The sequence below is a fragment of the Phalacrocorax aristotelis genome, chromosome 9 (assembly GCF_949628215.1).
Source record: "Phalacrocorax aristotelis chromosome 9, bGulAri2.1, whole genome shotgun sequence".
NCBI classification, from domain to species: Eukaryota; Metazoa; Chordata; class Aves; order Suliformes; family Phalacrocoracidae; genus Phalacrocorax; species Phalacrocorax aristotelis.
The window spans coordinates 28,620,929-28,646,010 of NC_134284.1; the positions used below are offsets into that span (position 1 = coordinate 28,620,929).

Sequence of the window (25,082 nt, forward strand, 5' to 3'; positions counted from 1 at the left end):
GGATGGCAGCACGGCCTTCCAGCGTATCAGTCACTCCTCCCAGCATATGACAACTTGTACTGTGAAAAACACCACCTGTTTAGTCAAATGAGCTATGTTGTGTGACTGCAGTCATTTGTCTGATTGCTTTTCATCTCCTTCCCGTGGCCTGATTTAAGGTAGATTGATGTGAGCAATGCCGTTACCCTCTAAAGTATGTGCTTGTACTGAGAGTTATATTATGGGAGGATGAATATGAAATCCTGCCTTGAGAGAGGGAAGGTGTTGAGCACTCTGATCCAGCAAAGGAATTAAGTAAATTTTGCCTTAAGTGTCTATATTGCTAAACCTGAGGGACCAACCACCAGCCAGGCCCTACTGGTGTTCATATTGCGTAAAAACTTAGTTCTAAGCAGGTCTCTTGTGGGTGCTTTTGTGGACTTGCACTTTGCAGGATCAGGCTCTTCCTCAATGAATAATAAGTGGTATAGTTGTACAACACTTGATTTTTGTCCACTTAACTCTCTTCAGAAAGCAGTGTAGCCCCAAAATCCAGTGAACCAGAAAACGCTGTGCCCTTGAGAACAAGGCGCCTTCTTCCCCAACTCCCACCAAGCGATAAATCAGACAGCCCCACGCCCACGGTCCTGGTCTGCCAGGAGTCCTATTCTGAAGTTACCAAGAGAACCATCGTGAAGGACCACTGTGTGGAAACCTACGGTGATCCTAGCAGCCGCCTCTTCATCCAAGAAGACTTGGATCCAGATAGCCTCAGTGATGCCAGCAGATCTGACGATGGCTTCAGCGCGGAAAAAGGCAAGAAGTATAAAGAGAACAATAAAATGCTAGAGCAGATGGGGGAAGAAACAAAATCAGAGAGTCGGCAGCCAGGAGCCTCCCGGGTCTCAAATGTGAGAGCTGTGAGTGAGCCAGTTTCTACTTCGTTCTACATTGGTGATGACAGCAACAACATGGGGATTCCCTCGAAGCTCTGTCTGAGCATGTCCCACCCTCGAGCAGACAAAGATGGCAAGGATCAGGAGTTTTCCTTCAAGTCTGCTGGCACACTGGTTCCTGGAAAGCCACCGGTCAAAGATGTTAGCGCTTACATTAATGCAGCAGGAAAAGTGGTTATTTCCCTTCACCAAAGTCTTCCTCAAGATCAGGAAAACGTGGCAGGAAAGGAAACATCATCTTTTGTTAGACAGGAAAGTTTTACCAAAGATAAGTCAAGCAGTGGTGTTCCTCAAAATAAACTCCCGCATATTTCAAGTCACCCTCTGCTTAAAGATTTAGAGGCTGTTCGATCAACCCGTATGGACTTTGGTCAGGAGACTCATCTTCTCCTTAAGGACACTGAAACTGCCTTGGCAGCACTGGAAGCCAAATTACTTGGGCAAAGCCAACAGCTGGAGCCATCAGAAACTGCTGGTCAGCTGGAGGACTCCTTGTCTGGGGACTCTGATGTGGACACTGCCAGCACGGTCAGCTTAGTGAGCGGCAAAAATGTCCCAGTGAGTGCCCCGAAACGCAAAGCTGTCGCAAGCTTGCAGAAGGAGAAATCCTCCTCTACGCCGTCCATCCAGGACCAGTGTGGGCAGCCCAGTGCTCGGGACAGGCTGACGGAGAAGCGGAAGACTCAAGCGCCAGAGACATCAAACCGCGTGGAGACCACCAAACGCTTCCAGATGAAGCGGAGTGCTGGGGCTCGAGGGTCGCTTGACTTCACGGATGACGAGAGAAGCTCGAGCCTGCCCTACTTGCCAGTCCCTGACGCGGTCGTGTCTGACCACGAGCACTCGGTAACCCGGCCGGTTCCCAGAAGGAAACCTTTTACTCAGTCCACCAAGGAGGATCACAGCAAAACGACCTCGAATGTGCAGAAAATCCAGCAAGTTCTCACCCGCTCCAACAGTTTATCTACCCCGAGGCCCACGAGGGCCTCGAAGCTACGTCGCGCTCGGCTGGGAGATGCTTCGGACAATGAATGTGTTGATACTGAGAAAACAGTCTCCAACCCTGAAGCCACTGCTCCAGGCCCCAAGCAGTCCACGGAGACAAAGAAGCTCTCCCGGCTGGACATCCTTGCCATGCCGAGGAAGCGGGCTGGTTCGTTTACAGTGCCCAGTGACTCCGAGACTGCACAGTCGAGGTCAGGGTTTTCGGGCCGGAGTGTGGAGTCCTGTCGGAAGACGGGTGTTTTGGATGTTCGAGCTGCAGCGAGAAAAACGGCAGCTGCTGCCTCCATGAAGCAGCCTTTCAGCAGGACCCGTTCAAGCAGTGTCAAGTATTCCTCCTCGTCCAGTAAGTGCTCGTGCTTTATGTTACTCCTCTATTACCCTCTTTCTGATTTATAGGCTGCACATGGTTGCCAAGGATTGGTATCTCAGTAACACGAGTGCTACATTGGTGAGTACAAAAAGTCTGCATTACCAAGCGGAATGGACGTTGAGATTTCCTGTGGGTTTGGCGACAGCAGAGCATCTCTCGTACCCAGTGACATATTACTGTGGTGTTGTCTCTGAGGATATTGCAAAAAGCTATTTTTGTTGTTGTTGGTTTTGTCTCAGTGACTTTGTCTTTTGAACAACCAGTTGCCATTTGACAGGAGCATGTTAGCCATTTTTCTGTTAAGAAGGTAGAATTTAATGCCTTTCAAGTGCTACAAGGAATTCTGTTCTGTTTTTCTTTGACTTCTAAGATTCAAAGTTTGCTCCCAGAGAGCTTATAATGGTGTTGATGACAGCTTATGTCCAAGGTGACAGGTTTTAAGGCATCTGAAACAGGAGAACAAGCAATAAATGTCCCTGTGCTGTAAAGGCTGTTCCCTTGTTCTTCCTGTGAAAATGCAAATGCGGAGCTGGACACTGCACGTTGATTGCCCCAAGAGATTCCTGCTGCTGTGTATTTTCACTCACTTTTGCCATAGGTAAGGCAGGTGCACAGTCGTGTTTCCCACAAGGTGGAGGTCTGGGGGCTGTCTTGCCCTGTAGCTGTGGAGGCAACAGACCCTTGCAATATCAGCATTTGTCATATGGAAATCAGCTTTTAATTAAGAGATGGGGACAATGCAGATTACAGCTCTAAGATGGTAATTGGTACTCAGAGATTGTCCCCAACGCCTTTGGTCTAAGTCCTGGTTTATGCCTGTAGTCCTTGACCTTCCATGGATGTGGCAAAGCAGATCTGTTTGCTTAGGTTTTTAGGAACGCTGCGGGGCCAGAGGGACAGGAAGAACCCCTTTGGTGGGCTTCTCAGGCCTGCTGAGAGGGATGCTATTTTCAACAGATCTGTGGTTTTTTTGTAAGGGATCTTAGAGTTCTGGATATGTCCTTTTCCTGTATTTTCATATAGTTGAAATAATTACCCTTCTTGCAGTATTCATTTTTATTGCATGCTAAAAATGTTATTTGCTGCTTGTTTTGATTTGGATTTAGTGCATCCAGCTTCCCTTTTATGTTAATGGTTTTCTTCTTACACATTTGTATATGCATGTAAGTCAGAATGTGAATAAGCTAAAAGAGTATGTAAAGTCTCTTCTCTTGCCTTTTTTTGAGATGATGCTATTATTGCCTTCTTGTTAAACAATAACAAATCTAAAGCAAAATAATGTGGTCAGAGTTTTCCGAACAGGAAGCACTCTTTGCATTCCCTCTGCTTTTGGACTTCAAATCATTTGGAGAAAAATGATAAGTGTTGGCCAGTTCTTGGTTTAAATGAATTGGTTTTTGATTTCCAGCTCTCTGTAGCAGCATGCTAACACCTTTCCTTGTGCAGTAGTTACAGCAGATAATGCTAATCCTTTCTCTGAATTAGTTGCTCTTAAAATACTAACCAACTAATTCCTTGATAGGATTGTGGCCCTTGCACAAACTCTTAAGTGTACTAGTGTACTTTGTGCTTCATTGTGCTGTACCAAGTGTGTGATGCCTGTTCCTGTACTAATGCTATTATAGATATAGTGAATCAATACCTAGCACACCCTGTTCCTAGAACAAAAGTGGAATGTTGATAAACTGAATCAAGACATTTTTTAGCATGATATGATAACCCGTGAAAGCATTGAGTGTCAAGCCTTGGGAGTGAGGAGGCAGATGTGGCTGATTTATTCAAGGACTTCTTAAAGCGTTTAGCTAACCACAACAGTTTCCAGCACTTGCAGTGGGAAAAAGTTAATCTCGCTAACAGAGGAACAGAATGAACTATCTGGCCACAAGACAAGAAATTCCAGGAGATTGTCAGGCCATCTGAAGTAACTTTATGTGGAACAGATAACATCAGAATAATCCAAGCTACTGATTCTGAAAGCTAAGGGCCTGTCTCCCCTGCTCCTCTGTGTACACAATTTGTTTGCTCAGTGTAATCTGAATGGTACTGAGGGAGTTGATTCTGATTTCCCTTGGCATACAGGGATGTTCTAGGATTTTTTCACTGTACAGTAACTATCTGTAGTTTCTACCTGCATCTTATATGCCAAATGCATTGGTTTTGTTTGTACGACCTATGATGCTGGCTTAATTTGCTTGCAGTGGTTCAGCGTTATGATGATCTTGGTAACATAGTGAAGCTTTTAGGTGTTGTAATTTTAAATAACATGGCTGGTTCTGTGATTGATGGGTGTTGATTCTCCAGGGAAGGATGAAAGGGAACGAAGTGGTATCTGTAGAGTGTAGTGAGGCAGTGAACACCGGGAGCCCAGTTTTCAAGTAAGGGCACCTCGATGCTTCCCATGCAAGGAGGACCTGGGTGTCGACAGGTCTGGAGAACTGGTTGGGATTAGTGGGCAGCTTCCATTTGGCTCCAGGGGTTGAAGCTGGTCCTCCCTGCGTGAACACTCTTTCTCTGAACACTCTTTCTCGTAGAGTGTCATTAATGGTGAATTCTGAGGCAGGAGGTGAATGTGGGGGTGTGGACTTTTGCAAATAACACCAAGCACTATAGTCTGTTATTCACTCAAAAAACCCGCCTTTTGCTTGTACTTGCAGCTAATTGGAAAGGTGTCTGCAGGCTTGAAAATTGGGCTCTTTTTAGAAGAGGACTTCTGTGGGACTATGAGGAGTCTGAAACGTGTGCTACTTATACACAGAGCTTCTGTGCAGGGAAAGCCAAATCTGTGGTAATAATTTACTACATTGGAGTTGTTAACACAGTCATTTTGCTTTTCCATTGGAATTTCCCACTCCAAATTCGTAGTGTGAATGGGAGCCACAGAAGTGCTCAACTTTGAAATAAGCTCTGAGAATGTGGTTTAACTTAAAATCTGCACAGAAACTCTCCTTTCTTTGTGCTCTTGGGCTAGTTTTGTGTTACCTTTTTGCCCTTTTGTAGTTATTCTTTGCTACTTTCCTTAGTCTGAAACCAATTCATTTTTTATAAGCATCAAGGCGGAGACCACAGGGTTCAGATTACACTTCTACTTCGGAGGAAGAGTATGGCTCAAATCACAGCTCCCCTAAACACAAACGCTCCCATACTTCAACAGCCACACAAACACCGAGGATACGTGGCTCTGGGCTGAGCAAGCAGAAGCACAACGGCAGAGAAACGGATGACGATGAAGATTTTGATGACCACCCTGACCCCTACAACTTCATGGTGCAAACAGCAGAGATAGCAGAAATAGCCAGGTGAGGTGGGGCGTTACGCATTGACCCACGTGTTGAAAATGGATTGAGTTTTCCTTGGTGTTCAAATCAAACCCAGGTGTGGAGGTAGAAAGAGAAGCACTCTCTCCTGTTGTTTGTGTGGCCTCCTTCTCCTCCATGTCTGAACATAAGCTTGTTCGGACTTGGAAGGTTTTCATGAAGCTTTACGGCCTGTGCTGGTTGCACCTTCTCTCTATAAAATGCCATGGTGCAGGGCATTCTATCTCGGTTTGTTTCTTGTTCAGGCTCCTCTTGTAGCTCTAAGTTTGTCAAAAGATGTAACTGTCTGTACCTGCTTATCTCTACTTTCTGCTGGAAGTCACTGAGTGTGCAGGGATGGGTTGGTGTGAACTGTCCTAATTCTCTGCAGGGGAAGTCAAATGGATTAGCAAGGCTGAATATGCAAACTGTTGAAGCTGCTTTGCCTGAAGCCGGTGAGGGAGCAGTTAAGCAGTTGCTGCGGGGCAGAAACCTCTTTGCTTTGCACAATTGAATCGAAACAAGAAAATCTGTCTGGGCCCTGTGTATAAATGGATCGTTGCTTAGCTTGATGTCCCCGGATACAGGACCCATTGTATACTGGTGGTCTGATGGTTGCCTAGAGGACCTCAGTAGTAAAGCAAAATAGATTCTTTTTTTAAACAGTGGCGTTTGAGGCTTGACGTCTCTAATATGCATCTGCGTTATGCCAACTTTCCAGAAATACTCGTCTTCCATTGTACTGGCCATACTTGAAATACTTTCGACTGAGGAAGCCGTCTTCTGTCTGGTTTTGGTCAGCATTTCCACAACACCCATGTCCCATGCTGGACTGATTTCAGAAGGGCTTTTCTTGTGTGAGCATTGCTGTCAGGCTGCTAGAGAGTGTGTCAGCCTTCAAAGCAGGCTGCCTTACCTGTACCGCAGAGAGTGTGCGCGTGGGAGATGCTGGCTTCCCTCCTCGCAGCGTTCCGAGCGCAGGGCAGCGCTTCGGGTTGCAGCAGCTATAAATAAATGGTTGCGTCAGACTTGTCTGGCGCTGCACGTTGCAGGGCTCGGTCACAGAGTCTGCTTCATAATTGCAGTTCTGATTTCCGTTGCTACTCCCAAATTAACTGGGAGGGGTTTAGAGGAGTCAGGGAGAGTTAAAAGGGAAAATGCCACTTGTTTACAGTAAGTGAATCGCGTAATGGATGTGTTCGGTGGCAACTCTATCCAAACCAGCACAGATAGGGGGCACCTTCGGCAGGACGATCAAACTGCTTTTTATTAGTTCAATTATGCGTTTGCTTTCTGAGGAAATGTTTTGATGAACTGACAGTTTTATTACCTTGCTTGTTTTTTTGAATTAAAGAAGAAAGTGTCCAGAAGAAAGCTGGCTGGAATATTGTTTTTTCTTCTCTTAGAAGCTTTTCTTTAGAATTACGACAACAGCTACTTTTGGTCTGAAGGAGTTTGTTTTTTTAAGCTCTGCTAGCAACAGTTCAGACACTTAGAAAATGTTTTTGAGATGTAGAACAAGTAGAGCTGAGTGCTGCAATCGCTGAGTGTTAGCTGGACACCTGTCAAGGGGCTTGAAGTTTCAAGACTTGATTTCTGAAAACCAGATCCCTCTAAGGTATGGTGTGCTTACCCTGGTAATTCCTCAGCTCTTCTAGAGAATGTGGAGGCGTATTTTGATTTACAGTCTATAAATCACAAGGAAAAAGGAAAGAGAATTTGAGTTTTTAGTATTTAAGTAACAAAGTAAAAAGCTTTTTCCCTTGTATGGGCTTTTTTATGGAAAACAAAGAAGTCCCAAGAAGAAAAATTTACTGTGTTCTATTAAAAACAAAATCAAAACCAAAAAAAAAAACCAACCCAAACAAAACGAGGGAAGGAGGGTGGATGGGTCAGGGAGCAATAACATAAAGCTTTTTTAATGGAATGTCTCCAATACTTTCTGGTAGTGTGTAGTCACTAGAATTTTTTTTTTTTATCAAACCTCTACTTTCAAACTGGGTTCAGGAGGGGAGTGGATTTACTTTGTGTGCTGCCGGAGTGATCCTCGGCACCATGCCAAAGCACCCCAAAAAAAACCTTCTTTCCCTAGCCTCTGCAGAGGCTATAGTTCTCCCAAACTTTTTGTGGCTGCTTTTTTTTATATTTTATGAATATGAAGCTTGCTGTATCATGTGTCCTAATGGCTCTGCTGGATGCTCTTGTGCTTTAGGCTCAGCCAAACCTTGGTGAAGGATGTGGCCATCCTTGCTCGAGAAATTCATGATGTTGCTGGAGATGGGGACTCACAGAGTTCGTCGGGGACCGGACCAAGCACGTCCTTCAGCTCTGTGCCCAACACTCCTGCTTCCACCATATCAGCGAGAGAAGAGGTAAGGTCCCAAATGACAGAAATCTCTGTTTCTGAATGCTAGTAAGTACATGGGGCATGGTTGTGGTGGGAGACCAGGGTAACATCCCCAGTTGCTGCAGCATTGGAAAACCATCATCCCCTGTCCTCCTAAAGAACACCACCAGAAAGACAGACTGCAGTCTGTTTAGGGTTTTCTTTATTTTGCCCTCCTCTTTGCCAAGGCCAGCCTTGCAAGAGGTGGGAGTCCTATTATATCCTGAGGATCTCATGGCCTCTAGTTGGACTTTGGTCCCTGAAGTTTGCATGTGAGGAACAGGAAGGAGTGTGTGTGCTGCACTGTTGTGCCAGGGAGCCAGAGCCTCCCTCCTTTTTTCAGAGGAAGGCAGTTAGCTTGGGAAGTGCTGTCCTCCAGCTCTTCAGTGAAGCTGTGGCTTCCTCCCAGACTGTGTAACTTGGTTTGTCCGCACTGGAGTGGGGAGGAGAGAGGCGATTTCTTAATTTGGCTCAACAGTGCCACAGTGCTGGGACTCAGCTCAGCTCAAACTTGGCTGCAAGGTCACCAGGAGGCTCCAGCTGCTAAAGCAAAATTGCCTTTGCTGCTGCTTAAATCCAGATTCCCTCCTGTCTACCACCAGGGTGGGCTAAAAAAATTACAAAGCTCTCTTTATCTGCTGCTCAGATGGGCCTCTTGGCCCTCTGTTGTTTTTGACTATTGTGAGAATTGCAGACCTGACCTAAGCAGGGTTCAAAGCTGAGGACCAAACCTGGTACCCTGCCAAGGGTGTAGCTGGAGGCCCTGTGACCCTGCTGTGTTCATCACTGAGGGTGCAAAGCATAAGTTTAGGGAGACACCTGGAAGAGCAGGCAAGTGTGGTTTTGCTGGTGTTAAACGGACAGCTGCTGAGGGGCAACTGCAGCCTGCTCAGAGAGGGTTTTTTTTTTTCCGGAGGCTGTTTGGAGCCACAGTGCACAAATGTTTCACAACAACTTCAGGCCCTGAGCTAAACTGTTTTATTGTTTTGTTTCCATGCAAATGCCACACCTGCAAAACTGCCTTTTGTATTACCTTTTTTGAGCAGTTACGGTGACAAATCTACCTTACTCCTGACTTGCAAATGGAATGTTTGCTGTGGGTTTGTAATGACTGGTACTCAGCACACTCATACCTACTTTTTTGTCCATACCTGCTTTTTTGTTGAGTGCCACTGAAGGGTACTACCGTAGTCAGCTCATACAGGGGGATGTCCTTTGCTGCTAAAAGAAGAACACCTGCAAAACACAGTGTTTCTAATCTGTGCAAAATGGTGGGCTACAAAGCATATGGTTGTGATGCTGAATGGCAGGATCACAAAGCCAGGGCTGCTCGGACCCAGCTCAGGCGATGTGGCTGTGCAGAGCTGCCTTGCACTGTGTGGGATGTGCCAGTCAGCCCCCTCGCAATAGCGAGGAGAGCAAATATAGGTCTGTGTTGCACTGTAGGTAATGCTGCTGGCAGTACCTGCTGCTAGAGCAGTTTTTGAGATCTTATAATGGTGTAAATGAAGAAGCACCGGTAAGATTCTATGAAGACAGATCAGGAGCCATAACCTTTGGTGTATTCAGCCAGTGGTGGTTGAAGCCACCGTAAAGGCTTTTAACTAGACTCGCTCCAAATAGGGTTGGATAGCAGCATGATTTCAGCAGGCCAGCGGCTGGGAGACCACTTGAGTTACACCCAAAATGCCACCATGCATCAGTGGAGCTGCCTTATGTTAGCAATAGTCAGGAACAGGTTAAATCAGCAGCACTTTCTGTTGGCAATGCTGAGATGTGGGGCTGAATCTTGAATAGCTTAAGATGCACCGTTCAGGATCCTGAGGGCCATGTTATGAATGGGAGCAATATAAACTGGTGTGGGTTTAATAAACACACATCTCGCCTTTGGAACTGGACTAGAATCAGCAGACATGCTTCCCTCAGTCTGGGTGCTGCTGAATCTGTGCTAAAATAATTATTTTGGCTTAATGCAGGGAATTTGCTAGGAAATACCTGAAGATCAGTGTGTGTGATGCTAAGAACTGTGATTTTGTGAGAGTTTATTAAACAACTTTGTATTAACTATTCAAGGAAAAGATATAGTAATGAGAAATAGCTACTATAGTTATAGTAACACACTGAAACATCTGATGAAAGGAAGTATGTGAGCAAGATATGTTTGTGTGTGACTCCCTTAACACTGCTCTGGCTCTTGCAGTGCTGTATGCTGTTCTGCTAGCTCTTGATTTTCTATTACTAAATATTTATACCTATTCTAATGAAGTGGGGGAAAATGCAGGAAAAATAAGTACTGATGCTGGAATCACTTTTGAGGGTTTAATGCTGTACCAGAATCCTTCACTTTGGACCAGTGTGTGGCACAGCATTTCTCAGCCTCAGATGAACTGCTTTTTAAATTACTTCTATTACAAAGCTTGCTTAAACATTAAAGTCATGAGTGTTCTCTTAAAAGGTTAAGATGGAGCCTTAGATTTAAACCTTGTTCTTCATGTTCTGTCCTTTCGGGTCCAGTGTTGGCTAGGATGTTTGCCAGGGAGGTTTTCAGTTTCCCCAGCACATGTTTGGGGTGTTCTTGTTTGTTTTTTGTAGCCTCAGCTGTATAGTTTATGATAACTAGATTCTTGGCATACTGAGTTGAGTACTGCTACAAATTAAGAAAGAAAAAAAAAAAAAAAAAACACAAAACCACGAACCTAAACCAAACCCCAAACAAAACAAAACTAAAAAGAGTTCAGCAAGGGTGAAACCATCATGATTCCTGTTTACCAAAGCCACGGATTGTTTGGGATGCCTTGGGTTGTGGGTGTGTAGGTTTTACAGGACCCAGCTTTCTGCAGAGCAAATCAGTCAAACTGAGAGCTCAGCTGATAAAAGCATAGTCAGGTGTGTCATCCCATATCACTGGCCGCTTCTGAAAATTCTAGCCCTCTGTGAAATTCTTTTGGTTCATCTTTTTTTAAAGTTGATAATGATATAGCAAAAACTTAAAAGCCCAGTTGTATTTGTTAAGTTGTTGTTTAATGTACTCATTATGAGTGTTGGAATGATGGGAGGAAATGCTTATGGGTGTGACAGAACAGAAAGCATGAGAACAGACCAGGTCACATATTAAAACCTCGGGGGGGGTGGGGTGGGGGGGTAGGAGCAGGTACTCTCCTTAGGCTGTGCAGAGAACTGCTGGACTGTAGGAATACCTCTTTCCCTTCTGGTGCTGTTTCACTACTGCAAGCAGCCTAACTTACTGTTCCTGCACTTCACAGAAAGATGCTCCGAAAGGGAAGCTTATTAATTAAACTTTTTGGCTGTTGTGCCCCTGTACCATAATACCTCATACCTTCTGCCTGTGTGTAACCCAAGTGCTATTGCATAGAGCATGGGGAGCCTGGATCTTGGATGGCACATGGTTTCCTTGCAAGAGCTGTGTGCTTTGCCAACAAAGAGCCTCCTGGGCTGCATGTTTAGCCCATCCTCTGTGCTCAGAAGGCTGCTGGATTTCACTCAATACAGTCTGTTTTGAAGTAACTGGGGAGCTGCCTGAGACCACCTCTGCAGAACTGGTTGGTGCCCAGGACTGCCATGGGCTTCAGTGCATGTGGGGGGTGGGGCATTGAGTGCTGGTCCTCAGGAATACGCTTTTGGGAATGTCAGCCCAAAATAACCCCAAACCAAACCACATGTTCTCTTTGATACTTGCTGTCACAGTCATTCACTAGCATTGATCTCTTTGTTTCTATTTTAACACAGATTGCTCGTAGATCTTTTCGGCTGGCATATCCATCTCAGGTGCACTTTCCATCCCATTATTTTTGTATCTGTCTTGTCACTGTTATTTTCCTCCCCCTTTTTTAGACTGTTTGTCTGTGAGTCAACCAAACAGGAGTAGGTGTCTTGCCTTTTCTGTTCTTCCTGTTAATTTGCATTATCAGTGGTTTTGTATTGCTTTTTCATCTCTTCCATGTGTTACTGAATGGTTTCTGATTAATTTAGATTAATTCTGATTAATGTTGCATTGGTATATTAAAACATAAGATACAGGAAAACATGGCCTTTTTGAGTTTTAGCCTAAATTCAGAAAAGGCAAAGATATACTTTTCAGCTACATGCTCAAGTCTCAAAGTTATAAAGTGGAACGGCCCTCCCTGAGTTTCTCAGGATGACTCCAGTGGGTAGATGCTTGCAGGATTGGGGTCTAGTAATTTGCTTAGGAACCCATACCTGTCTGAACAAGACTTAAATGAATCAGTGTTCCCCTGGGGCTTGCCTGAAAATCTGCAATACCTGCAGTGAGTGCCTGTGTGCCTCCTTCCCTACTAATTTTTAATGACTCATTATTTCCAAGTTGGTGCAGCACATTCCAGAAGCAAGTCTGAACTACCAGAAAGTGCCTCCGGGATCAGTGGAACTGAAGGATTTTGACCAAAATATGAACGATAATAGAGAAGAGGATCCCTCAAGAAAAACAAGGACAAGAAACCGTGAGGAGGCAGGCCACTTTTTTCTTTATTTTGTATGTGACATTGCTTTAAGCTGCAGTATGTATATCTACTCTTTCTAATCTGCCAAAGGAGGCTACTAAAAAAAAAAAAAAAGCACTTCTTAGGAGCCCTGACTTGCAGGTATAGAAACAGTGTTTAAAAAAGAAAAAAAGAGGAACAGAATCACCCTTCTTGCCAATACTGACTGGAAGTTTCCTGTCTTGTGTGAAACTCCATTAAAAACTGAGGCTTGCTCACTTGTTGTTTGTGAGGAGGCATTCAGTGTCAGAGCCCACCTAGGCTATTTTGCTGCTCTTCTAAAGAAAAACACAATAATCTCACCTTTGAAATCTGCAGCACCAATAGTTTAATGGCAAGAAATCATGGCATGAAAACAGTTGTTTGTAATCTATACAGGCACCTTATTTTTCTGCACTGGGCATGCTGGTCAGAGCTGCCCATGGAGCAGCAATAGTAGGATCTGGACCTTGTGAGGAGTTTCTGCAGCAGGCTTGCTGTGCCATGCTGTGCAGACAGCAAGCTACTTGTTCTGCCTTGTTCCCTCCAACATGTGTAATTTGATAAAATTCTTCTGGGGTGAGAGAGCAGGATAACCTGGAAATCACTGGGATGGTGCTAAAGGGTGAGGAAGCGTGGCCTGAAACTTGAGGCTGGAGATGGTGTTGGAGTGAGGGCTGTAATGGGGTGATGGGGATGGGGAGCAGAGGAGCGGGCTGCTGATGCAAAGCTCTGCTGTTGCTTCTGCTTGCTTTTGGCCTGCTAGCTCCAGTTGAGAAGGAAGAGCTGGAGCAGGGGCTCTGGGGAGGCAGTGCAAGCAGGAGGGGAGATCGGGAGAGCTGGGCTCCAGCAGAGTCACTCTGCAGCTCTGGAGGGGGAGTGTGACTCAAACAGGCTGATGGTACTGATCCTATCCTGAGACTGACTTGAAGCAATCCCTCACTCCCCTGTAGAGATGTGCCAAGGCTGAATAAAAGATGCAGGTTCAGAGTGCCCCCAGTTGATGTGGGCTTTCCTGGCAGAAGCCTGGGGGTTCTTTTGAACCACAGGACTTGAATATTTGGGGTTTGGTGGATTTTTGATGCTGTTTTTAATAAATCAGAATGTAACATGGTGGGATTACTTGGCTGTGAGTGTGGCTTGAAGTCATATAAATCCCATTAGATGGCTTCAGTGAGGCTGCTTGCGGGACTGCTTGCATTGTGATCTGGCTTTTGGGTTTTCTTTGGGGCGGGGAGGTGTCTGTGAGGCTTGGAAAGTCCAAAGTTTTTTCTTTCAGAAATGCTTAATTACCTTCCTGCTGACAGCTGTCTCTTTGTACACTCCTCAAGGGAAAAAAATCTGAACAAGTTAGTATTAATCTTTTTACTGAAGTGCTGCAACAAAGCTGCATGTCATCTTAATCTCCATTGCTTGAACTTCAAATATCATCCCCATAAATGAAGATGTTTCAGTGGAGATCATTTACTGTAAAAATTTTCAGTTTTGTAATATGCCACTTCTGCTGAAAGTTCTCTGATTTTCCCTTATATTTTAGGTAATCTTTGACAATCTGATGTTGAACCCGGTGTCCCAGTTATCACATACAATCCGTGAAAATACAGAAAACCTAGCTGAAAAAATGAAGTAAGTAACTTTTTAGCTGTGGCCTGAAATGTTGACTTGCTGCCTAGTTTGTTGGCTTGCTACTTGTGGAAGACAATTCATTGTTGTCTTGGAAAGTCTTGTTATCAAGGTGCAGGGAATCTAGATGTAGAAAGCTGTGTGTAGTGAACAAGGGGTAATGTGATTATTTGCCATCTTTTTTCCTCATATGTTTGGCCTTTGAATTTTAGTGCTGGATTTGTAACGCCTGTTGATGCCTTAACTTTAAAATGCTGCATGTGCAAAGAGTTAGCAGAAAATGTGTTCCTGTTGGTGGATTGTCTCCTCCTTCCTTCCGTGTCCCCAGGCTCTCAGAAAGCCTGCAGGTCACCAAGGCTTGTGAAAGTTCTTCAAAGCCTGTTGTTGCTCTAGAAGACATCAGTTAGGGAAGGGCTTTGGATTGTTCCTAAATCAGCTGAAAGGCGCTTTGTCCAGTTGCTAATCTGCTAATCTCCTTTGTTGCAACATCTTGTGATAATTAAGTCTTTTAAACAAGTAGCTTTTGGATCGCAATTTTAAGACCTGCTCCACTTTTTGTGCTGCAGGATTCTATTTCAAAACTCGGAAAGGACATGGGAGGAGATGGAGGCCAAAATTAATTCAGAAAATGAAGTGCCAATTCTGAAGACATCAAACAAGGTAAAACCATGTGAACAAGTCAATACCAAAGGCTTGTGTCCATGAAAGCTTTGTAAGAAAACAAAATAACAAGTGCTGGCCCTTCTCAAATCAATTTCTGAAATTTCTATTCCATTTGCATTTGTTGAACTGCTGGGTTTTGTTGCTGTTTGAAGTGTGACAGTGCGTTCCTCCAGCTGTTGTGTTTCACTAAACTCTTTCCCTCTCCCTTTGTGATTCATCTTCAAAGTCCCGGTCCCTTAGCGGATGTTCAAGTTCAGGGTCATTAGGCCTCATTTAAACATCTGCTAAAACATCACCTACATGTGGTTGCCACAGCTTCAGTTGTAGGCAGGTGTTTCTCTTGAATGTTTGTTTTCTTCACCTCTAACAGTTTGATAACAGGGCAATAAAAAAAGCTTCAGCCCTAGGGTGGTGTTTGTGCTCTCATGACCTCTGATTGTCATTTATGGGGACTGCCAGGAGGGATTTAAATGCAATAATGGACCCAACAAATACGGTTAATGCTAAGTGTGCGTATAACTGTGCAGGACCTGCATAGTTCAGTGTCACGGCAGTATATATGTGGCCAATTGCTTTGCATGGTCCAGGAGTTGAGTTTTCAAATATCTTTGTGCATTTGGTATTAAGGAGGGTATGGAGGAGCCTTTGTACAGTTAATCCGGTCAGCATTTCAAATCTAAAATCCACTGTGGCTGTGAGCTGGGTGGTATAGTAGCACTTGGTGAAATGATGCAGAGAAGAGGTCTCTGTGCACTGACCAGATGCACCTAGATACAGATCATAGAATCATAGAATGGTTTGGGTTGGAAGGGACCCTTAAAGGTCATCTAGTCCAGCCCCCCTGCCATGAGCAGGGACATCCCCAACTAGATCAGGTTGCTCAGAGCCCTGTCCAACCTGGCCTTGGATGTTCCCAGGGATGGGACATCTACAAACTCTCTGGGCAACCCGTTTGTGGTTCACCACCCTCATGGTAAACAATTTCTTCCTTATATCTAGTCTGAATCTACCTTCTTTTACTTTAAAACCATTACCCCTTGTCCTATTGAAACAGGCCCTACTAAAAAGTCGTCAGATAAGGCAGAAGGTGTAAGACTGGATTCCTGTGTCAGCTGAGTACTTTGTTGCTTAATTTTCCATTCTGATGCTTTTGTTTCTAGGAAATCAGTTCTATACTGAAGGAGCTCAGGAGAGTTCAAAAACAGCTTGAAGGTTGGTGATGTAGAATGTTCTTTTTGTCTCTTAAATGCCAGTAAGTTGCACAAAATAAAATAATGTGACTTGATTTGCCAGTGAAAGCTGGGAGAGAATGTGGAATTTAGTTTGTTAGCGTAGTACTCTCTGAGTGCATATGGAATGAACAGTAGATTTGTCTTGTGCTGCCAATTTTTAAGAAAATTGTTGACTTTTGCAATGTGGAAGCTGTTGCTGTGGAAATGCTTTGTTTGTGGTAATTAGCATATTCCCATAAGATGAACTGGCAAAGGTCTGTTCTGCTGAAATAATATTTAGCAGCTCTTTCAGCCAATAAGCTTTTTGGACTTGAATTTTGTACATAGAGCTCTCTGCAATGGAGGGAGTCAAGACAAGCTCTTCTATCATCGAGAAGCTTGGTAATGACATATAAAAGCATAGAGGTGTCATTCTGGGCTCCTCCTGAAAGCTTGCCATTTGGCTGCGGTAGTTTGTCTTTTCCAATTTAACCAGAAAGTTGAATGTCCTCGTAGCTTCAGTATGGGAGAGGTTTTTCTTGTTAAAGCTGCTTAAGCCTGAAGGTATTAATGAAGAAAATACAGCGACTAAAATGAACGCGAGTACTGCCTACAGTTCTGCTTCTTCTTCAAAGTGAAGGCAGCAACCCTCTCTTTAGAAACTCTGATGAGTGCTGCTAACAGGTCTGTGTATGTCTCTTTCTCCCCTCCCAGTCATTAACGCTATCATTGACCCTACTGGAAACTTGGATGTAGTTGCCAGTAACAAAGCATCTTCTGCTGCAAAACAATCTACAGCCACTAAAGTCAGGACTGCTAACACTTCTGGATCCACACTGGAGACTCTGTCCCCAGCACAGACGAGAAACTACACACAGAAATCGAACTGTGGGTCTTCTACCTTACAAGATTCAAATTTCATTCCAGATGGAGAGAAATATGTGATCTGATACAATATTTTGTATTGCTATCTTATTGTAATCTACTGTCGCATTAGTATTGTGTATGAGCGGTTTGTGGACAGCTTGTGTGGAGCAGTTGTTTAGATTGCTAACACGTTGCACAAAAAAGACCCCAATCTATGCTGTGAGGGTGAATGGAAAGTCTGTGTATGCCTTTTAAACAAGACTAGCACTGTGGAGCAGCACATATTCAGCATAGAGGCAAACTGATTTTTAGAAAATTACTCACTTATTCTTCCAGCGTGCCATAAGAAAACAGGCTCTGCATACGCTCCATTCAGTACTGCCGAAGCTAAAGTGTTCTTGCATTGGCCTGTTTATAATTATTCAGTTGCAATGAGGCGCAATTTAAAACACCACCTGTTTTTTTTGTACTATCTTCGTTTTGGTTTTGTTTGGGGTTTTATTTTTAATTATAGAAGTGAAGCATTACAACTCTGTTGGAATCAATGTGCAAATCCAATAGAAATGATTGTGCAATATTGTGGGTTTCTAGGAGAAACTCTTAGTACCGTTGTGTAGGAAGTCCTTTTCAGTGGTCATAAAAAGGTGACCGCACTGAAGTTGTGCATCGTCTTATTTTCAGTCCAGAAACCAAAATAAGACCCTATAAATCCTTTGTTCTTCTCGTGGGAAAGTGTAAAATTAATAATGGTATGAATGTAAAGACTACTAATACAGTTGCTATTTTTGATGATGTTTCAGGCCCAAAGTTTGGGGTAGGTACAAAAGGTCAGATTTTACAGTTTAGCTTGCCAAATTTTCACGATTTTGGTACAAATGCTGTCTTTAAGCTGCATGGGGTTTTGTTTGTTTGTTTTTCTAAATATACAATCTTTTTACAATGAGCTACAAATGCTCTTGGCTGGGCCAAAGACTAAGATGTTTGTGATCAGCTAATTGCTAAGAAAAACATCTGTTCCAATGGCTCATGTAATAAACATAATTGCACAGTTGCTGTGAGTTGGTGTTCACTTGACAGCACTGGAGAAAATAATGGCTTAAATGTAGCTCCACCTTTACGGCTAGTTCTGTTATGAATTTCTTTTTCAATGCAGAAGTGCTTGAAGACCACCCTTCTGTGGTATTCTTCAGAAACTATCCCAGAGTGTCAGACACTTGGTACATTGGGGATTTTTGTCTGGATTTTTATTTTTGGTCTGTTATAATCCTAGAAACACTGAGGATTATGTGCAGTTGCACTGAGCAATTCCTTGTTTAAAAAAAGTTGGGTTTCTGTATTCTGTCTTTTAGTTAAACTGCAAAACACTAAGCAATTCCTTGTTGCTTTAAGAACAAAAGTTTGGGTTTTGAGGGGACCTCTTCCAGATGTGTTTGCTCCCAGTTTTTTCTGTCTTGTATCGATTCCTTTTTCATTTTTGCTGGTCAAAAAAAAAGTAATCAGGTAAAGAAATACTTTTGTAGCTGTGGAGGATATGGTTAGTGGGAAAGGTGAGCAGATGAGTTCCACTTTGCCCTCATACAGTGTGTAGTTTAACCAGTGACAATGGTTTCCCAAGCTTGACTGCTTCTTGTGTGCTGAATTTATATTTTGGGGTGGGTGGTGGATTCCTTAGTTAGCTTCGGTAGTTACTTGAGCTTTTCTGCTAGAATGTTGTAACAATGGGAACCTGTTAAAGTAATTTAAATAAATAGGGATGCTCACAAAGTGTTTAATCTTACTAGTGAAGACTGTGATTGCTTTCCTGGTGAAGCCTGTGGGAGCTTTCTATCAATTTCAGCAGAAACAGGATCGGTCCCAAAATGGGAGTGTGCCAACAGGCCATTAGTTTCTTTTGAGTGTGCAAGATGCTGGCTGGTAAACAATAGATGCAAATATCCTTCCAAGATTTCCAGTAGGTTATAAGACTCATCTGCTTGTGTGGAGAAGCTCTTCCATGAAAAAAATCTGCTGGATTTCACATAGATGAATGCAGAATAAAAAAAAGAACTTGCCCGTGATGTTCTGCCTGTAATATATGCACTATCTGAATGTGTCCATTCAGTCGTTTATTCTGATTTGTCTTTTCTTGAAATACCTGACTGTGACCTTGATGAATATCATAAGTGTTGGTGTCATTCCTGACATACGAGACACAATTTTTCAAGCCCTTATTGATCAGGGTTTGAACCAAACAGGTGCTACCCCAACTCACTAGGAGTTGAAGGACCTTCACAGATAAGGTGTTGCTGTTAGTTTCAGTTTTGCTGTAGAGACACGTGAATTACTCAGACATCTGACTTTTATGTGTTACCCATGCTTCCACATCTTCATGGCTATTCTCTAGTGGATTTTGTTTTTCCACAGCGTGTCCTTGATGAGACTTCTGCTTACTTTCACTTGAAAATTGCTTGATTCTTCTTTCATTCATGAACACATCAGGGATGGATTTTCTTCCTTGGTTGCACTGTTCTGAACTTGAGAGAGAGCCCACAGACATCTTACATCAATTAAATCAACCCGCAAAATATGGTACCTCTTCAAGTGACTAATAAGGACGCAACGATCAGTGTCTGTATATAATTTGGGAATGTGTGTGTGAAGAGGGGGAGGACGCACAGCTTGATTCGTTTTATTTGTGACTCAGCCAAACTATAAAATGCTTCTGTGTCCTGGCACAACATTCATCCTTGGATCTTTGCATTTAAAATGCTTTTGCTAGTCAATGATGAAATGCAACATACTTTTTCTTATATTCACTGCTTCTGAAGTACACCCCATTTGCACTTGTCTGCTCCAGATAAGCCAAAGAGCTAGCTACCTGACCCGTGCTCCTTCGTTCATTGTTCATTCTGACAAGCAGTACTGTATGCAGCCGTGAAAACATGCCTCTGTGTGACTCCAGCATGACCGTAACAGATGTGTAGCAGCATACTGGGGTGGCCCAGGATCAGCACGTAAGGTATCCATTGGCTTCCGTGAGCTACGGGTGGGCCTTGCATTGGCTTGGTAGGGGTGACGCTGACCTGCGGGTCACTCTCATACCATACTGCTTTCATGCATTTTGTATCTGTATTTTCGAAGTCGTAGGGAAGCAAGTGCCCAGGTCCTTCTGGGTTTCCATATGCTTTGGGTGCCCGATGCTGTGAGCACCTTTCAAAATCCCAGCCCTCAGCTCTTCTGCTATACTTGAAAATCACGTTCTCAGTTTGACGCTTTCAAATGTAAAAACCCGTTAGCCTGTTCTGATGGTGTGAATGTAAATTCCTGTGAGAATGTGTATGGGCTTTGTGAGTGAGGACCTAAACGCATCTACGGTGATGTCACGTTGTGGTCATGATCCAGGAGAAAAGAACGTCTGCATCATCTTGAATTATTTTAGTAAAGGTACAACTAGTGGAATGTTTACATACAGCCTAATGAAAAAATGAGGAGACAAAAAAAGAAGTGGAAGGTATTTAAGTGCAAGATTCTACTAGCTTTTTCTTGTTTTGCAGAACACACTAGCTATTTTTGAAGTTCAGTAAACGTGTATAACTTTTGCAAAGACCAGGCAGAACTACCTGTTCACTTTCAATGTGCCCCGTGCTGAATTGTGCCTATTTCACTCTCTGCTGTTGTTATGCTGCTGATTCTGCTGTTCTGAACTGTTCACTGGATCATTCCATTTGCATGCAACACAAATGCAAGCTGAGCTGTCTGAGAGTAAAGCTGAAACACGTTCGTATAACTTGAATCGATTAATGACTTTCTCTTTTCCACACCCTCTTGAAATGCTGTGTATAATTTTGATTTGTTTCTCCTGCCCTGATTTTTTTTCCGCTGTTGTTTTTTTTTCAATGGTAATTTATTTTTGTTTGGATTATAGGCAGTATCTGTACATTTTGTTTCAAGGTCATATTGTGGATGTCTTTAAAAAAACAAATTGTTATTTTATATAATTTTATCATAAAGTTGCTCTAATAAATCATTCTTTTATCATGTGACAATGATTCTGGATTTTGTGTGTTTAATTTTCGGGGGGAGTATGTGTTTGGTTGTCTAAATTTTTCAACTGGCTGTTTCCATTGGTGTTAAGTACAGTGTAATGAAAGGATTGTCGGCGACTGAAGGCTCACAGTGCAACTGGATCGGTCCCTGTGAAACCTCTGGCTGGGGCTGATCCCTCTCCAACAGTACAGGAGTCCCCTTTCCCCTGCTCCTGTAGTTAAGAGGATTGAAGTCCCCATCACCTAAGGGTGGTCTCACTTGTGAGTGCAGTATGGTGATACTTGATTTAATTTTTAGTACTGTTTTATTTTGTTGCCATGATTAAAAATGGTAGTTAAATCCAGTGTGGGTATGATCATTCCCCAGCAGGTATGTAATTAAAGGAAAACATTATTATACTTGCTCTTTTGCTCTCATATATATCTACACACACATGTTTATGTGTCTATGAAATTATTTTGATTTTTCCTATCACTCCATTGGTGTCCTCCTTCCCTCCTGCAGTTCTGTCTGACCGTTGCATCCTTCCTGGCACTTTTGAAGAAATGTTAATTCCTCCTTCCCCTCTGCACAGCCTTCAGGTGCCTGCAGCCTCCCCCACCCTGCTCGCTGCCATGTGGGCCTTTGGCTCCACATCCTCTGCATCAGCACAGCTTCTGTTGGAGGTAGAACATGTTTGGCTGATAAAAACATTGCATTATTTGCCAACAATAACTGAAATATGCAGACAAAGGGAGGGGTGGAAAATACTATTGGTACCTAACCAGGATCAGTGGGAGACTTCCCATCCCCTGGTGATCTTTGCAATATATACTTGAACATCAGACCCTTTTGGGAGGCTGTGTTTAAAAAACATGTTTAAAAAAATACTGCCTCTTTTAAAAACCTTTTTTAAACCTAGTTTGTGTACACTCTGTCTGCAGAGAAGGCTTTCTGTGTTCCCTAAAATATGGGGCTGGGTTACACGCTAACTATATTGCCTCTCGACAGGCTTCCCCAGCAGTACTGGGTGGTATTTGAGTTGCGACGCTGTGCAAAGTGCCCTTTTGAAATCAATAGTGCATCCACTTCATTAATTTTAACAGTCTGACTGCATAAACGTAAGAGGTAGTGGAACTGTGGCTAAAACTATTTGCAATGTAATGGAAGCTGCTATCTGGCAGAACTTAAAAAAGGATAGAGGGCAAAAGTAATGATCTCTTCTACGTATCTTCCTGCTGAGTGTTCAGCTGCTGTCCTGCCTGGCTCTTCAGCATCCTCGTGGGATGGGGTTGGCGTGGGGCAACAGTGGGTGGTTTGGCTGTGGGCTCTGTTGCTCTCCTCGGGGCGGGCACAGCCATTTGGATGCCGCCTTGCAGATATTGGAGCAGCTGCGCCCAGGAGAATGCTTGATGCGGTTATCTGGAAAAAGTGTTTTATTTTAATGCATTGACTTCTTAGGTCTCTGAATTACATGGGCTAAGCAATGGAAGCCAAGGAAAATGAACATAAGAAAATAGTACTCACCAGGACTCTACCCACCTTAAGCTCTTTTTCCTTCTCTGAACAGAAATTACTGAAAATACTGTACTTGTCAAAAGAATTAGTGCCAGAAAAGGCTTGTTCAGCAGTAAAGCTTCTCCTTCTGTCAACATCCAACTCACAGGAATGATAGGAAGGAAAAAAAACACTACCCCAAAACGTGGCATCCACCTGGCGCCTGGGGACGCTGTGCAGACAAGGAATGATCCGGAGGCGCAGGTGAAATGCAGGTTAGGCAAGAGGACCCGTGGCTGCAGTGTAGCAGTAACTATAGAGGGCAGGTCATTCTTTCTCCCAGGGAATGGATCTCCCTCCTAGCTGCTGATAGCTAGGCAGGCTTGAAGGGGACGGGTTATAATGCAGCCCGTAACGTATCTTCACCCAGGGCAAAGCCACCTTTGTGTAAGCAAGAAAAATGTTCTTTATCTTCAGGAGGATGTAAGGAGAGTGGTCACATCGGCTGGTGGTTTCCTGCGTTGCCAGGTACTTTGCAAATCAAAAAGGAGTATAGTTTTTATAATACAAAGGCAGATACGTGCAAGGCAGAGAGCACATACTGAAGCTTTTCCTAAGACTTGTAGGTCATGTTTCCTAGGTGCAACCGGAGGGTGAGTGCCACACAAGAGGAGTGGCAAGACTGAGACAGCACAGGACCCTCTGCAATCACTTGAGCTATGCAAATCACTGATTTTTTTCAACTGAAATATTTCTCTAAACAAAATGCACCTGACAAGCATTTAATTTTATGTTGAACAAAATGATTCTAAATAAACGTCAAGTATATTAAGTTAAATGTTTCTAGTCCATGGTTAGATATTTTAGTGAATTTATTGAATGTTTAAAAAAGTGGAAATTTAAAAAAACTTTTAAAATATTTCCAAACAAAAGAATGACAATTTTTTTAGCTTTGAAATTTTCTCTAGGCTTGTCAGCTGAATCACTTTCCAATTCTTGACCTGAAATTACTCCTTCCCCCCTGCCCCAGCTCATCTGAGTATACAGTCTTTTGGCACAAAGTATAAATAGAGCATTTTTCTTTTCAAGTGCAAGGACCTTGGCTGTTTCTGCCTCCCATCCTTTCGTCGACTGTTGGTGTTCCGAGCCCAGCTGCCTAGTCCTTGTGAAACGGAAAGAGTAGTTTTGTAGTAATTTCTGCAGTGGTAGCAATGTTTTTTGTCTATTATTAGCTCTTGGAGACGAGAATTTCTTCTTAGCGAACCTCCCACATAGGCATTAAAGATCTTTCACTATATCTTTTAATGCACCCTTCTAACAAAGTGGAGCCTGAGCATGCTTTTTAGAGGGAGTACATTAACCGCAGCGTGGCATCCATCTGTACGGTGAGAGATGTATTTACTCTGTGTGGGATGGTGGCAAGCCAACCACAGCAGCTGGTAGAAGCAGCCTTGTCTGAGAGACGGGCAAGAGGAGGAATAAAAAAAGATTGCTTGTTTGCCCTGAAACTTGCCAGTCGTCTTTTCTTTCCTCCCTCCAGTAGCATGAGTTGGTCAAATAAACCATATTCTCCCCACAAAGCCGCTTCTCTCTTTAAACCCTCACAGTTCCATCGCTGCCAGTGAGATCCGAAATGCATAGCTGATGTTGGACTGGTATGTGAAATCAGATAAGCAGAAGGAAACCAGGCCTTTGCAAGCTGGAGAGGAGGAGGGCGATGAGATTAATCAGAGCTGTAAGGGGACAGAGAGCTGCCAAGGAGGAGCAGAAGTACAACTCCATTTTCTGGAAGCTGTTATTCCTCCTGATATAAGCCAGCCTCTCCTGGTTTGAAATAAGCTGGTGATCTTAAAGCAACTAACGATAAGTCCTGAACTTCAAAAAATGTGCTGCTGCCTGCATGGTACGATCCTGAATTCACTGAAGTCAGCGGGAACTTCTGTGATTTAGGCCGGCGTAGTTCATGCTGGGTTATCAGTCCTGCACACAAACGAGCAAGGCAGCTTGTTGCTAAGCTTGCGGACGTGTGCAGCACACAGGCTGACTTGAAGTCATGAGGCACTTAGCTGAAAGATTGTTTGGATGCTCAGCCTCTGAACTCAGCAGAGGGACAGGGACACTTCCCAGAGGCCATTTGGACTGTTAGCATGGTGGCTTGCTGGAGTTGCCTCTTTCCCCTGACTGTAGATGAAGCCTTGGTCAAGTAGGATCCTGCCTTCAGCTTTTTAGACCTGAGTCTAAAGTGATGGTGGTAGCCTTTACCTTGTTTTTAAGCCCTGTTTTAATAGAGATTTGGGATGGCCCCAATGACAAGCAATCTGCCTACAGCGGTAAATTCAGGAGAGAGCTGGCTGGTCAGATGGGCATCCTGTCTGCTCCACCATCTTCTTTTCTCTCTGTTTTGGACTTCATTGAGTTACTGTTTGTGCTTTGATCCCAGGGGAAGCAGAGGATTCGTGACACCTCCAGATTTCAAAAAAAAGGCTTCTTTCTGCCATACCTGACCTATCCTCTGGCTTCTCTTAGCTTTTCCATCTTCAGCGAAGTATGATAAAGCCTCATAATCCTCCTTGGCTCTCAGTTGTCTCTCCGTTGCTTTTTTCCCCTACAGCAGCCTTTCTCAAGTACTGAACTAGACGATTACATCCTTCAGTTCAATAGGATCAAGGGGCTGTCTGGAGAATAACAGCAGCATTGAACTATTGAATTGTGTCGACTCAGGTTTAGCCTT

The 25,082-nt window shown here is 43.6% G+C and overlaps 1 protein-coding gene across 5 annotated transcripts in view; it reads left to right on the forward strand.

Annotated features, from left to right (window-relative positions):
- CEP170B (centrosomal protein 170B) overlaps positions 1–20,877 on the forward strand; it is a 60,555-nt gene extending 39,678 nt beyond the window's left edge. For 2 of the 5 annotated variants that reach the window (XM_075104076.1, XM_075104078.1), the window contains 9 exons: positions 511–2,283; positions 5,357–5,606; positions 7,816–7,975; positions 11,737–11,775; positions 12,332–12,475; positions 14,023–14,111; positions 14,675–14,768; positions 15,932–15,983; positions 16,697–20,877. In XM_075104076.1, coding sequence (XP_074960177.1) covers positions 511–2,283; positions 5,357–5,606; positions 7,816–7,975; positions 11,737–11,775; positions 12,332–12,475; positions 14,023–14,111; positions 14,675–14,768; positions 15,932–15,983; positions 16,697–16,932 — 2,837 coding nt within the window. In that variant the 3' untranslated portion in view covers positions 16,933–20,877. The remainder of the gene's footprint in view (positions 1–510; positions 2,284–5,356; positions 5,607–7,815; positions 7,976–11,736; positions 11,776–12,331; positions 12,476–14,022; positions 14,112–14,674; positions 14,769–15,931; positions 15,984–16,696) is intronic. The other 3 variants (XM_075104079.1, XM_075104077.1, XM_075104080.1) reach the window with 3 other exon arrangements.
- The last annotated feature ends 4,205 nt before the right edge of the window (positions 20,878–25,082 follow it).